The sequence below is a fragment of the Chaetura pelagica genome, unplaced genomic scaffold (assembly GCF_000747805.2).
Source record: "Chaetura pelagica isolate M959 unplaced genomic scaffold, ChaPel_1.0 scaffold433, whole genome shotgun sequence".
Classification (NCBI taxonomy): domain Eukaryota; kingdom Metazoa; phylum Chordata; class Aves; order Apodiformes; family Apodidae; genus Chaetura; species Chaetura pelagica.
In genome coordinates, this window is record NW_009952574.1 from 978,945 (window position 1) to 994,143 (window position 15,199).

At 42.6% G+C, this 15,199-nt stretch overlaps 1 protein-coding gene across 1 annotated transcript in view; it reads right to left on the reverse strand.

The window, feature by feature from the left end:
• Positions 1-4,984: 4,984 nt before the first annotated feature.
• USP24 (ubiquitin specific peptidase 24) overlaps positions 4,985-15,199 on the reverse strand; it is a 50,886-nt gene continuing 40,671 nt past the window's right edge. Inside the window, 14 exon segments of the mRNA XM_009993569.1 lie at positions 4,985-5,838; positions 6,000-6,110; positions 6,425-6,511; positions 6,959-7,034; positions 7,603-7,681; positions 9,709-9,775; positions 10,031-10,096; positions 10,353-10,466; positions 11,186-11,307; positions 11,745-11,847; positions 12,290-12,382; positions 12,936-13,052; positions 13,890-13,986; positions 14,725-14,838. Of these exon segments, the coding sequence (XP_009991871.1) occupies positions 5,776-5,838; positions 6,000-6,110; positions 6,425-6,511; positions 6,959-7,034; positions 7,603-7,681; positions 9,709-9,775; positions 10,031-10,096; positions 10,353-10,466; positions 11,186-11,307; positions 11,745-11,847; positions 12,290-12,382; positions 12,936-13,052; positions 13,890-13,986; positions 14,725-14,838 (1,309 nt within the window). The 3' untranslated portion in view covers positions 4,985-5,775.

Here is a 15,199-nt window from a genome sequence, read left to right on the forward strand (position 1 = left end):
GGCCCCCAGCCCCTCTCCCCTCGGCAGGCTGCAGTTCCCACTCCCCTGCAGCAGTGTCGGGTGGCAGTGGCAGACCTGCCCGTGGGCTGGGGAGCAGGCCCAGGCACAGTGCTGGGAGGACAGAGATGATGGCACATGCCTTGTGCTGCCCTGCTGCAGGCCTCGAGTGCCGGGTGAAGGAGCACAGGTCCCCGGGCTCTGCAGAGGAGGTAGGGATGATGCCTGCTCCTCTGCTCATCTCTCTGTCACCCTGGTGGGGGGGTTGGCTTCTGCATCTCCTTTTGACTGTAGCCCCAACCCTGACCTTCACTGGTGTCCCCAGTCACCCACCTGCAATGGGACAGCCTTGGCTGGGGTCCAGCAGCTCAGCCACATCCCCCAGCACCCTGAGCCCCGCGGGGCATCAGGGTGGGCAGGCTCCCTGCCCCTTTGCTGACCTGTGGGGGTTGACTTCTTTCCCCCGCTAGGTGAGGGTGTCCTGTGACGATGGCTGGGTGCTGACAGGCTGCAACACCAATTCCCAGAGCCCTGGCACCACGGGAGCCCACGCTGCGGGCAACACGTGCGTGGCAGCGCGTGTCCCGGGCGGCAGCGCAGCCGTCGCCGTTTGCTGCCGGACGTGGCCGTAGGGGCTGGAGCTGGAGACCCAGCTGGCCTGGCCCGGTGTAGCAGGGATGGGTGACTTGCTGCACAGCCATGCCACAGACTTGCTACTTTCCCAGGGCAGGGCTGCTGCTCCCAGCACGGCCCACGCTCCCACACGGGGCTGCTGATGAGCAAACGTTGGGGCTGCTGCCACGGTGGGTTCCAACCTCGCCACCCTCTCACACCCAGAGCTCCCCAAGCAGCTCCTGTGCAGCCAGAGTCCTGCCCCAGCACAGGACTCATCCCAGCATCCTTTCCCCACCACACCCTGGGTCTTTCTATAAATACCCTGACTGTACAAGCCCCCTCGAGGCTCTTTGTTCATGCTGTCACCCACCATGAGACACTACCAGAACCTTGAAAAAATAACAATATTGTGGTGACAATTGCTCCTTTCTTTCCTGCTTAGTTGCTCATTAGATGTTACTTTCTGCTGCTTAGCATGTGGAAAATAATAAGCTAGCTGTTTTTGGAGAGTTTTATAATTGCCTACTCATGTACCTAAGAGACTTGTTTAAGCTGTAGTCAAATGTGAGGCTTCTAGTTTAAACAGTCTGCTTGTTTAATTAGATTTTAATCTGCATTGATACAGAGTCAGCAACTGCTTCATTAAGTGTTTTTGTTCTTTTTTTTTTGTTAAGTCAAAGTTAATGATCTGATGGTGTTTTGTCCTGCTTTAACAGTTTCCCTTTTAGGGCTTCTCAAGTCATGTAGAACTGGTTGTACTTCCTTTTTTTTTTTTTTTTTTAAAAAAAAAAGCTTTCATAGTACCTTGGTTTTTATATTTGTACCTTAAATATTTATTTGAAATTTTATAAATTAACATTTTATAAATGTCCCTGTAAAATAAAATTCATAGACCAGTGCTCAGTAGATCTGAATCATCGTCTGGCTTCCCGTGCATCCCCACAGGGAACCAGTCTGGGAGGGGAGCTGGCATCATCCATCCAGCAGGGCTGCTGCTCCCTCAAATGAGCTCTGCTCATTAGGGAGCCAACCACAGGCCACCACCTCAGAGTGGTGCCATCCTCAGAGGCCAGCACAGTGTGGGCACCCTCCCCTTGCCCACAGCTCTGAGCTCTGGGACTGGCACAGAGACCAGGGGCTGAGCCTTGTTGTCACACACACACAACTTTGTTTTTAAAACAGTGGCATAGGACAAGAGCTTCCAGTTATGGAAACAAAGCATCACATGCTCTTGTGCTTTCTGTTGCTAGTAACACTGGACTTCCCTTGATAAGCCTTGAAGCCCCCAAAAGAAGACAAAGCACAGTGGCACAGCAGCAAAGGCTGAGAAGTAACAGAAGCCACCAAAGCTGGGTCTCACTTTTTTGGGTGGTTAGCAGCCTCCTGGTACTACAAGACACAATTTGTCTGATATTACCTGAGGACAGATGAAAAAATAAAGCTTGATACCTCAAGCATCAGGTTAACCTGTCAAACTCCAGCTGTCCTGGGTTGGGTGTTTTCCCCCACCAAAAGGCCCCTTACAGATCCATTACTCCAGCTGTAATTTGCAAGATAAGACAGAGAACCAGTGGGAAGCACCACTTTTAAAGGTTTAAACTATTCCTAATTTGTTACCCAAAGATGGCCAAAGCCCAACCTTAATGTAAACATGTAATTACTTAACATGTACATAATTACAGCCTGTAACTTTCTCAGCTATAATCTGCACAGAGAGGGAATAAAAAAAGGGATGTGAGCCTAAGAGCTCCTGAATGGCTTTGACACAGCCAGCAATTTTTCAGTAGCCTTACTAGGCTGGAACCTCTCAAAACACACAGCAGGTATTTTACCTCTTCCAGCTTCCCTGTGAGAAGGGATGATCCTGCTGCCTGCTCACCTGCCAGCTCCCAGCAGAAGGTGTGAGCACATTCCATGCACAATAAACCAGATCTCTCACGACTTAGCTCGAGCATGAATAAGCCTAGTGGGAAGGAACAATTAAAAGATTAGCCCTTGCTTAGTATCTTGCTGGGGAGCAGGCAGGAAAGCCTCTCATTCAGGAGAGCAGCCTTGAGAGCAAGTACATGGGGACAGTCCTGTCAGCACAGGGTCTGCAAGACCCAGTGCCTGCTCCCAGGGCTGGCACTGCCAGTGGAGAGCACGGCCTGACTCAGGCTTGAAACAGAAACTCTTTGAGTTTAGGAGGGAGGACAAAGGCACTTTCAAGAAGGCAGAACCAGGTGGCAGCTCCCAGCTTATGAAGGCAACAGAGGTGGGCAGGGGAACACCAGCAGCACGTGTCCTGCCCTCTGCACCTTGCACCAGTGGGGAAGTGTTCATTTGAGTCCAGATTGCCTGCAAATCCTGCTGCATCTGACACACACATCCTGCTGCATTTGACACACACATCCTGCTGCATCTGACACACAAATCTGGCTAAACCATGACTGCAAGCGTGACCAGGGCAAATAATTCTGCTAAGCAGGGCAGGAGAAGAAACTGCCCAGAGAAACAAATCTGACAGGAACATGCCCCAGCATAAGGAAACAAAGGAGTGCAGCTCTGAGGGCCACCTGGCTGCTTTGTTTTACTCTGGACAGGAGCCAAAATGGCAATCAAGGCAACCTCACAGAGCTTATCACCCACAGGACTGGCTTATGAAGTTACAAGATAAGAAGATCAACAAGACAACAGCGTAGCAAGTGTATGCGCAGGCTAAAGATTACACTAGTTTTCTGTGAAAGGAATAACTTTATTCCATTGACCAGGAATCCCAAGACTGTTCATCAAGACTGCCTATTTTTCCAGTGCCAAATGTCTATGTATTAATCAGACAATATCTCCCCCAGTGCTCACAGGCAGGCTGCAGCTGCTCCTCACTGAACATTTTGTAAGCTGTATAAAAACATTTTCATCCAAAAAGATTGGCAGTAAAAATTACAACATAGAAATGCATCACCATTTACACAAAAACTAGTTTTGTTGAACTCTGTTTTCCAAAAAATAATCTTCAGCAGGTTCAAATGACAGCAGCTGGAAACCAAAATAATTGACCAAATATCATCTTATTGCAAATTATAACCACTGACTTTGTACAAGCGTGAGCAGAACCATGAAAAAGTTTGTATTGGTTTCAAGCGTACAGTGGTGATGAGCCATCCTGCTGCAATCCTCTTATCCATGCTTCTCTGGGCCTGCAGTAATCGAGGACGTTGTTTCCATAGGAAATAACAGGAACCTGAAGTGACAAGTGGTGCCAAGGCATAGGAACATTAACAGCTTCTTCCACCACCAGCACCATGTACTGACTCCTTGTGATGATTTAGGACCCGTTGGGAAAGTGTTGGGGGTGGGGGAAGGAAGGAGGGGCGATCCGTAAGAAATGACTTCTTCAAAATTCATTTAAAACATCACATTTAAAACGTCCCGTCACATTTCATCAGAAACATTTATAAAATGCTAACTCTGCCATGTGTCTACGAAGACCTTGTTTGGAAAAGAAAGTGAGGGATTCACCACGATGCCACCTTTCCTTACTCCTTTGCAGGGGCAGTTTGTGACAACGACTCTCTTAACCCACAATAAGTTAGAAAGCTGTACAGCTGGAATCAGACCTGATGTTGACTTTCCAACAGTGAAATGACTGGTTAATTTCAATATTAGTGCACAACAGTGAAAAGCTGAATGCTGCTTGTTTCCACAACAGCATGTAAAAAGAAAAAAAAAAGCAAAAAAAAAAAAAAAAGGCACTCTTTGGCTGGTTGTGCCTTTAACTTGGCAAATTTATCTATTGTGGAGGTACCCAGGCACTCCTTAAGATGTCCCCCATTTCTGTGCATGGTTGTTTATATAATTTTTTTCTTTAAAGTAAGGCAGAATCCATAAATAAAGGCAAAAAAGCAGTGCAGAAAATGTGACAAACGCAAAATGTACAAAAGATGAAGAGTTAGTTGGCACAAAAGAAGCTTGTATGAAGAGCCAGAAATCACTGAACTGCACTTGACATGGGAAACAAAACTGCTCAAATCATCCCAACTGGCTTCCAGTTGTTTACGAGCAAATCAAAAGAGTTGTGATATTTTAAACATTGCCTAGTCAAGTGAAAATACAAAGCCAAATCATTCTTTCCCCGTGTTAAAATTGCTATAAAATCTGCACAACAGTGTCCTCAACTCACTTAAGGAATTATTATTCATCATATACAACCAATACCAACTTTCTCAGTAATTTCAAAGCATAAGCAAGTGATTGCAGATCACATGATTGAGACGACATTTTATTCAATATGTCTCCAAAGGTTAAAAAAATGTTATGAGTAAAACTGCAAGAGAAATCCATCTTAAAGTGCTTTTTTTCTTTTAAACTACTCATTAGCTTTTTTTTCTTTTTAAATTCACCAACATCCTTCCATCATAAACACTTGCATACCAAGAGAACAAAGCTTTTCTTTTCTTGCCCTTCCCAATTGTCTGTGGTTTTGGAAGGGTACCAGAGAAGACGACCCATTCCAGAGCTCCTTGACCAAACCACTCTGTAAGGAAACACTCTCCTTACAGAGGCATCTTGCTGATCTTTCTCATAAAGAGCTTTACAAATTAGCAGGGAGACATATTAAATACAGAAGTCCTTATGTAAACCCATTCTTTAACTAATATTTTACAATGAAATGTAAGTCATCACACATCTTTACAGAAATTTGAATATTCCTATTCAATATTATCAGAAAGATTAAAAATTTACCCTCCATACGTAAGGGCAGTCTGGTTTGTTTTGTGTTTTTTTTATTCCTGTATAAAACCCAAAAGATTCTTTTTTGCAGCATCACAGAAAAGCAATAGTTTTACATTCACTCATTTCATGTTCACATAAAAATTCAACCACTAGCGCTTGTGTACTTGATAAAATCTTCTTGACAAACTGTTTTTGGTGTCTGGACAGTCAGAAGCTACTGCAGGTGAAGATGCAGTTTTCTAGAGCAGTTTTCTAGGTCTGAAGCCTTTGTGGCTAAAAGATGCTTTTAGCTTTCAGGGAACCAACCTCCTCTGGCAATGCCTCCGACCCTATAAAGCCACTTCACTTCCAGACTCTTCTATCAGCATAAGCAACAGGACTCCAGTTTCAGTAGGTACCAGGCATTAGATGTTGGAGTTGATCTGTTCTTGTGTAGGTATCAGGTATCCTCTACGGGTCAACATCATCAAGGTCACTTTTAGGCTCGCCAATCATCATAGGAGACTCTGAGCCCTTTCAATCCACACGAGGGATGGGGAGAGAAAGATACGGCACGTTACTTTAAAGGTCCACAATGATTGTGGCTGCATTCCCTGCTGGTTCTGACCCAAGCCCCAGGAACAAGCTGCCTAACAGAGCAACACAAGAGGAACCTGGCCTTATTTTATTGTTACCTGCTGCAGGTGCCTGTCTCCATTTTCGTTGGCTGGGCTACTTTCTGACCCGTTGCTGCTTCCAGACTGATCCTTCTCATTCAGCAAGGCTGTGGCATAGGCCAGCGTGTCCTAAGTTGGAAACAGTCCAAGACAGTGTCAGAAGCCATGGTGATACCTTCATTTCATGTATCCTTTTTTTTAAAGTAGATTCTGAAACAATAGACCTGCTGTAGTGAAACAGCTGAGTCATCACAGGTTAAATGTGAGGTATTGACTAGTATCATTCAAGGGTTAGTTTTTTTCAGGAACAAGCAGAGAGGATGGGCTTCTAGAGGAAGAATGGTCTTTATGCACTAAAATATGCTGACGTTGCAAGATGCTAACTGAAAAGCAAAAAAGGAAATACCTGAAGTTTAACATTGTCTCCCAAGCCTGACACATACCTGTGCTGAAATCGTGCGCTGGAAGGTTTTTGCTGTTGAGGTTTCATTGGATACATTGCTCTGTGGAGCCCAATAATGTTCAGACATCTGCACAAAAACACCAAGAAAGCCATATAACTTCCATACGAGTTCCACCTGTGCAAAGCCTCACCCACATGTGACTGCAGGTGAATTTTATAAAGTCTGGAACAAGCTTTGAGCTGGAGATCTGGAGCACAGAGACTTTTAATGCAGTCAGAGAAGTCACTGCCCCTCAGGTGCATAGAATCATAGGATGGTTAATGTTGGAAGGGGCCTGAAAGACCATCAGGTTCCAACCTCCCTGCTATGAGCAGCGACATTTCCCACCAGGCCAGGCTGCACAAGCCTCATCCAACCTACCCTGGAACACCTCCAGGGAAGGGGCACAGAATGTGAAACAGCTTATGTTTTGTCTGTAGAGTCATCTCAAGAAAGCCATACAGAGGGATGAAATTTCACAATCCTCCCAGTAAACAAAGTAACAGTTTCTCCTTCATGTTACATCCAAATTACCTTTTTCTGTAGCCACTGCACAGCCCAACTCCAGTGGTGGGAATTCTCCTTGAAATAATCTTTTGCAGTAGGGCACCTTGGAAATTGCAATGATATTCATCAGTCATGAACAAGGCATTCTGGCAAGCTTTAAAAAACAACTCCAAAGACCTCTCTCTCTTTGTGCTGCTGCCCTCTGTGTGCACTGCTACCACTGTAAACTCTGAGTTAAACTGTGCAGCCCTATTATTAACTGAATTAACAAGAGCAATAATGCCTAGTAAAGTTTACATGAAGTAGTTTATGACATGCTTTGCTGGGACACATGCCAGTTCTAAACAAAGAGAATTTAGGAAACATAATATTTAAAAAAAATGGGACTGTTTCCTTATGTTTATCTTGGTCTTAATGCTAGGCTCCTGCTCTGCAGAATCCAGCTGACCTTTGCCTTTATTAACAGCAATTATTGGTTTTTATATGAGAAATCCACCTCAGGCACTTATCAGTCAAGATTTCTCTTCATACTGACATGTGCTATTAAGACCTTTGAGCTCCACTTACATCACAGTAACAAAAGATAAAGGTGACAAAAAGCAGAAAGAACTAAATAGTGACAGAGGGGCCCAAGGAAGGGATGAGCTTCAACTCAGACCCCTATCACTCACTTCTGAGCCAAAGTAACAAGGAACTTGACACACTGGTAACAACGGCTGCTGTCCACGTGGTTGCTGTGGTGCATCAAGGCTGTGGGGAGAAACACACAAGATTAAAAAAACACCATCCACATTTCTGTGTACCAGAGCAGTCTGAAAACACAACAAAGATGAAGCTTATATTTTAACTTAGGTGGTAGAAGTTATTTCTACAGATGTTAGCATGAGTATTTGTGTTAAACACACTGCTGTGCTGCTGGCAGTTTGGAGTCCTTCCATAACTCTATTGGATTTAAAACAGATCAAAGTGAAAATACAGTAATTCTTTCAAATGTGGCACCTGAATTTTAAACAGTCCTCTCCTAATGCAGTTATTCTCCCACTATAATCCATTCTGTGTTAGATAATCACTATGGTTACATTTATCTGAAGGAAAAATAATTTTTTGAAACCCCAATAAATGGACCAGATCATCAGCTTCCATCTGGACTAAAATTTGCAAAGCTAGAAGAATGTGTTCCAAGCTTCTTCACACAAATGAGCACAGCAGAATTCAGCAGCCATGAAACTTAATGGGAGACTTGTGCAAAACCCCAGGCCATTCCTACCAGGAAGTTTTCTAAACTGTGTATTCCACATCTTTTAACAGAATTCTTTGTGGAGAAGCACCAAGATTTCCACAGAGCTGCCACAATCAGATCTGCTGCTCAGAAGTTGCTCTGCCCATTGCACTCAGTGAAAAACACTGTAGTGAAAGCTCTAAATTTGGCAAATAACTGCTGGGGAGCTGCAAATAGCCAGTTTTTCTACTGTCCAAGCCCAGCAGAGGATTAAAAGAACAGCATTGGTGTACTGCACAAACGCCTTATTCAGGGTCACAGAAAACAATTATTTCCCGATTTCCTTTCTTGGAGTAAAACTAGCCAATGTGATGGGTAGGTCAGGGTCCATGTGCAGTGAGACTGGATGCTGCTCAGTTCTGTGGCAAGGAAAGTCCAAGGTGAAAGTAAAATTTTCACTCCCCAAACTCACAGGAGTTCTTGAAGCCTTCAACATAAAGATCCAATTGAATAATTGCACCTCTAGAGGAAAAAAGGTCATGCACTGCTCAAGCTGCAAATTAGAACTGGTCCAAGTGGAACAGATTTCTGTAGAAATAAAACAACCACTTAGCTATTCTCTTACACTGCTGTGTATTCCCTTCTATCAGTCATACATGGAAACTACTACACAGAAGAGCACTGAAGTATGAGAAATAAATCAGGAACAAAGCTAAATATTCCACAATCTGAAGCAGCTCCTCCTTCAAACAGCTACAAAAGAGATGCTCAAGCTCTTTGAGCACCATGTGGCTACTCCACATTTCTCTTGCATGCAAAGCCTCTTCTGCCACTTCCTGTGAAGTAAGATCTCATCACTTCTGGGACTTTTCTGTTGCTTTTGAAAGCTTTAGAGTAACTTAACTTCAGCAAAGGTTCTGTATCAAATGGGCAGACAACACTTTGTATGAGCAGCAACAAATATTGGAGAGCCATCTGTCAGACTACAAGGCTATCCTGCAGTCACAGCATCCTTCCTTGCTGAACCATTTTCTTTTTATGGTAATTAGGATGCTGACAAAACAAAAAGATTGGCAATTTCTTGAGATGCATAGGAAATAAATATTTTTTAAGATTACAGGATTTGTAGAGCTACTCTCTTGTATTAATCCCAGATACTTCCCTCCCAGTCCCCCCACATTATGTACACACCCTGATCTGCTTCTTATTTTAAAAAGTTAACTCTCTTGACAACCTCTTGTTTAAGGTTTCTTCAAGTCTCTTTTTAAGTATACAATGCCACTCTTCTCTAAATTCACTGACTCCTGTTGTTGGAGATGAGGAATTTTTCCCAGGTAAATTCCTTCCCAGTTTGACCTGACTATAATAATATTTCAACTCTTATTTTGGATTTTCTTAGAACATTTTTTGGGGTGGTAGTGGCTAAATCAAATGTGTCAAGTTATCTTCCCTGAGAAGTAAAAGAGCTGAGAAGGATTAGAAACTAGGAGATGATAGGAACCACCATCAACATAAGGATCAGTAGGAGACAGGAAGGTTCACCCACTGGCTTACTTGCCTATTAATCCATTTTCAGTTTCAAAGGCAAATTTGATGCGTTCTACTTGTAATGGGTCTTCAATAACCTGGCAGGAAAGAAAAAGATCAACTTAACTTGTGTGTGATACTTGCATCTAATCTACAAAATGGTTTTAACCACCTCCACATGAAAAACAAGTAAGACTTGTGAAATTTCATGTATCACCAGATCATCAAGGCAGCAATTTAAAAACTCCTAATTTAAGAATTTAAAGACATGTGGATGTTGAAATGACCAAAGCAGTCCTGACTTCTGTATCCACACACAAGCTGTCCTGTACAAGTCTTCACCCTTCACCTACCAGTATCTCATGCAGTAACTGGAATATGTTTTTCAGTTCATGAGGTGGAGCAGTTTCCAGCTGAGTCTGCATGTAAGAAATATAAAATTATTTAGGGTCAAATATGTTAACAATGCAAAGAATTACAGTATTTTTTAAAGTGTGATGTTTTAAACACAGCAAAAGCCTAAAACCCCCTGCCAACCCACCAACCTCCCACCTCCCAAATCCAACAAGCTGTACTGATTTCTCTACAGATCCCTGTGGCATTACAGCCCACAAGACACAGTATGAACAAAGCCTAGAAGAAGCACTTCTGCAAACAGCTTGATGATCTCCCTACCTTGATGAAGTGCAGCACAGTAAAGGAGAAGTGCTCATTGCAGAAGCAGCAGTACACCACCATCTCCATGAGAACTGACAGAGATCCCGTCAGCTCCCGTAGCGCATACATCACCTAATGGGAAAGAGCAAACCATTCCAGACACAGCCACACAATTGTTTTGATGTTTGTAATAGAATGTAAGCCTGTTTCAGGAAGGACAGAATCACAGAATCACTTAGGTTGGAAAAGACCTTCAAGATCAAGTCCAACCACCAACCACTAACCCTCAACCACCTCCCTGGGCAGCAGGTTCCAAAGTCCGACAACCATTTCAGTGAAAAAGTTCTTCCTAATGTCTCGTCTGAAACTCCCCTGGTGCAGCTTGAGGCCACCTCCTCTTGTTCTATCACCAGTTACTTGTGAGAAGAGACCAGTGCCTGTCTCTTTCTTCCAGGACCTGCTACCTGCTGAAACTGCTGAACCCTCATAGCACTCATGTCAGCTCCAGCTGCCCATCTCCACGGGCATGGCCAAGCACAAGCCATTAAGCCAGAGCAATTAAAGTGAGCACCTCCAGCTGATGCAGTAACTGACTGCATAGGCACTTGTAAGTACTTTCAGCTGCTTTTACTAACAACTTAAACTCTCAAACCAGACCCCTATGTTTAGAGATATACTAGAATAAGACTGAGCCAAGAAGAAACCAGAGGTGCTTCCTTGTTTAAGCTCAAAATAATAGCCACATACTCCCCAGCTGTCTGCTTTTTAATACTCAGTGTTTTTCATGTATGGAAACTTCAAAGAAATCACATCAGACCAGCTTTTAGGTTCAGGCAGGGCAGAAGAGCTACCTCCATTAAGTAGGGTTTTCCCTCAGAGAGGAACAACAAGGCTTCCACTTCTTCATGGAGCGTCAAAAGTGGAGCTGAAGCGGTGATGCTTAGAGGTGGACGCTGCTTGAAGAGACCAGGAGCTGTAATGCAAACACAAAACCAACCCACTAATGAATCAGTTTGTTCTACACACCTTGAAGACACTGCTGCTTATTTGGCACCATGTAATCTCTACTGGCCTTTATCTCAGCTATCTTAGAGCCTGTATGGTAGAACTCCAAGGAACAATCTGTTGCACACTGAAATGTCATTTAGTCTAGTGACAACACAGGCACATGTGGACAGGGAAAGGCACAACTAAGTTAACAGCAAGATTCCAGCCCCCCCAGCTCTCAGTGCCTATATTACTATGTTTGCCACAGTCTCTTGGTACATTTACAGCAAAATAAAAAGTAACCAAACATATACTAACCACTACTGCCTTAAACACAAAGTTAATATATTTTTCTCCCTGATACAAAGTTACTCAAAGTAACTGAAATGCAAAGTGACCAAAAGGCAAAAATACAATTCTTACCAACATTTCTTTGTGAGGAGACATCAGAGTGCAAAACAAGTAGTGCTACAGTATTGTGAAGGTACCCAAACTCCCGTGCTTGTGCTGAACTCCACCTGCGATTCTGCTGAGCCAAAGGAGAGAGATAATCAACTTTTGATTGGTTGATTCAGTCAACTTGTTCATCACAGAATGGTTAAGGTTGGAAAGGACCTTAAAGATGACCAGGTTCCAACCTCCCTGCTACAAGCAGGTACACCTCCCACTAGATCAGACTGCACAAGCCTCATCCAACCCCCTCCAGGGGCCTAATTCCTTAACAGTCCATCACCATGTTCTAATACTTCAAAGCTGGTGAAAATTCTGTTTTTACCAAAAAAAAGACACTCACTTCTACACAAATCAGCTATTTCCACTCCAACTACACAAAGGCAGACTAGGAATTTTACAGAATAATTCAAGGATTAGTCTATCTTACCACATACAAATATTTATCCATCATTTAAGCACAGTAAAACCCAGGGGGGTGGCAAATTATAGCACCACACACTCTACATGAACGTTACCTGGTTACTCTGCCGGTTGGGGCCAAGGAGAAAGTTGATCATGTGCTTCAAAGCAGAGTGTCTGAGAAGAAGACTGCTAGCCCTTATGCCCTGCTGTTTGAGACAAGAATAAAAAGTTACATTCCTGTGCAGGTGAAAAAATTAGTGCTCGAGGGGACAAAAGTAAAATGCAGAGGCTAGAGACAGGGTTTGCTACTCTAAGACAAACAGCATCACACAGACGGGTAAGGTAGCCCTCTAAAAAGCTGTCCCATTATACAGAGAAAAAAGAATAAGGGCATAGAGAAAAACCATGCTGGGGTGAACAGTCCAGTCAGTTATTCTGCTTCCTAAAGGACAAGAATCACTGAATACTGGAATTTTTTTTTTTTTAGGAACAGCAAAGGAAACCCTCCGAAAAATTCAGACTTTGGAAGTGACATCTTCAGTTGGCAAACTTGGCTGGTATATTTTTGTGTGATTTGATCCTAATCCAGAGTTCAAAGCCACTTACTTTTCAAGAAAAAACAAGAAAAAGGGAAAAAAAATAGTAAAAGTTCTGGAAGAGTTTCACTGTGCTGCTTAAATCTTCTATAAATATGGATGGCCATCTGCTTTACTATTGTCCTTTAGCATTAGGATAGAAAGAAAACCAATGTTTTCTTACCTTCTGTACAAAGTTATTGAATAGCAAAAAGTACTGAGCACAGTTTTTACAGTTTTCAGGTACATCTTTATCCAGCAGAGCAAGTAGCACCTCCAATAATTGATGTAGACTTTTTAACTGTGAAAAAAAGATAATTTTGATGTCAAGAGTTGTCTTCTGCTTAAAAAACAAGTGTTTCTCATATGGGAGTTAAGGTATGGTTAACAAAAGCATGTTTGTGGTCAGACACACTTTCTGGTGAGTATCAGCAGCTAACATAGGACTGCAGCATTCCCATTTTTTTACTCTTCTGAATGAATATTAAACAGGAAAGTGATGAAAACACTAGCAAAAAAACTTGCTGAAAAAGGTGGAACTCAGCAGTTACCTAACTTACTCTTAAAGCAATTCAAATTACTCCTCAGATTGAACAGATGTTCAAATGTTCCAGTCACTACAGCAATGCAAAACAAAACAGAACTGAACTGTCACTCAGGGTCTCAGGTTTATGTACTATCACTCAATTATGCAAAAAGCAACGTGTCTCATTTACATCAAAGCACACTTAAGGGTTTATACACTGATGTATTATTTACACATAGTATTATTTATAAACACTGGAATTTATTACCTCTCAGTTAACAGACAGCAACCAACAGCCAAGATAAAGTAACCAAAATTATCAAACTATACTATTAATGTTCATCTCCCTGCTGCTGTATTCAGCTTGTAGAACCTCAGAACAATCTTTCCTTAAAGCTCCAAACATCACAAACTTTCTTTACAGCAGCCAATACAACAGTAGTGCCTTCCATCCACGACACTGGATGCAAAATAGAAGATCCCAGAAGCTGGATAGGAGAAAAGCCTTTCCCCTTGTCATTTACAAATCACACAGAGCATTGTCTGCAGATGCAGCAAGAGCCATCAGGCACAGACAACCAAGAGGATTACTGGGGATGGGGTGACACCAACCTTCTCCTGATAAAGCAAGGCACTGTCGAGGGTTTTTTCAAGAATAGTGGCGACTGCAACTCGCACCTCTCTTACGCTGCATTCCAGGAGGAAAGTCCTGGAAGACAAGAGGCAAAGCTGCAAAGAGAACTGGGATCAATGTGCACACACAGGGGGTTATGACTAAGTGTGGTGTTTATTACTTTAGAAGGGCCCTAGTAAGGCCTATATTACCACCTTACATTTATGTAGTTTCACTTGTCCCTAGTAAGGCCTATAATATTTACATTTATTCATCTGAATAACAAAAAAAAGGTAAAACTAAGTTATCAGAGGATTCCATTTTTCTATGCAATTTCAAAGATAAAATTTTCTTTACACTGACACACCTCTCTAAACGTGTCATTTCTTCAATAATTTGTCTTAGGTGTTTTGAAAACAACACATCTCGAGCGTGGTGAGAAAAATTATTTCCAGTTCATCTGTGATTTTTTTCAGGTAAGTATTTAACTTACCTGAATCCAAACACTTTCATCACCTTCTCCTTTCCCACCACTTGCAGGGTTGACTAGACACAAACTTAAACACAATCCAAGGCACTGCACTGAATTAAACAATTGCATCCTCCTCCAGGTATGCTGCACTATTTTATTACATTTTCAGAACGACTCAGAAAGCTGCACGATCAGAGAAAATACTAGAAATTAAACCCTAAGTGATTATCTAGAATGTCTGTTTAAAGAGTGTACACAGTCAAGTCTCTGGGAATACATCAGGATAGGTCAGGTCATGTTATTAGGAAGCTTTATGCACACATGAGGCACAAAACACATCAGACAGAATGACCAGTACTTACTTGACAAGCTCCCGTCCCTCTGGCCCAATGAAATACTCCACTAACCACTGACAAGCATCAATGCTTTTGGAGAGCAGTGCATCTATGGTGGCAATCCATTCTTCTGTATCAGCCCTTTAACAAAACAGGAACAACTGTCAGTAATGAAAAAGGAAAAAACACCTCCAAAACCTAAGCAATGTTTCTTTTGACAAATAGAATTTTTACTTTAATTGAGCATATGTTAGATTGGCTTAAGACAAAAACACTTGGAGAAATATTTTGGAACAACTTGTTGACTTAAAATCCATTAAAACCTTTCCATGCCCAATCCACTGCCACCACAATGATGTTTAAGGTCCCTTCCAACCTTAACCCTTCTCTGATTCCTTGAAAATAATAAGAGAGGAAGCAAACTCTCAGATTACACATGACCCTCCTTCCCCTTAAGATTTCTTTGCACTGGGATTCCAATGCAAAGCAGAAATGTACTGCT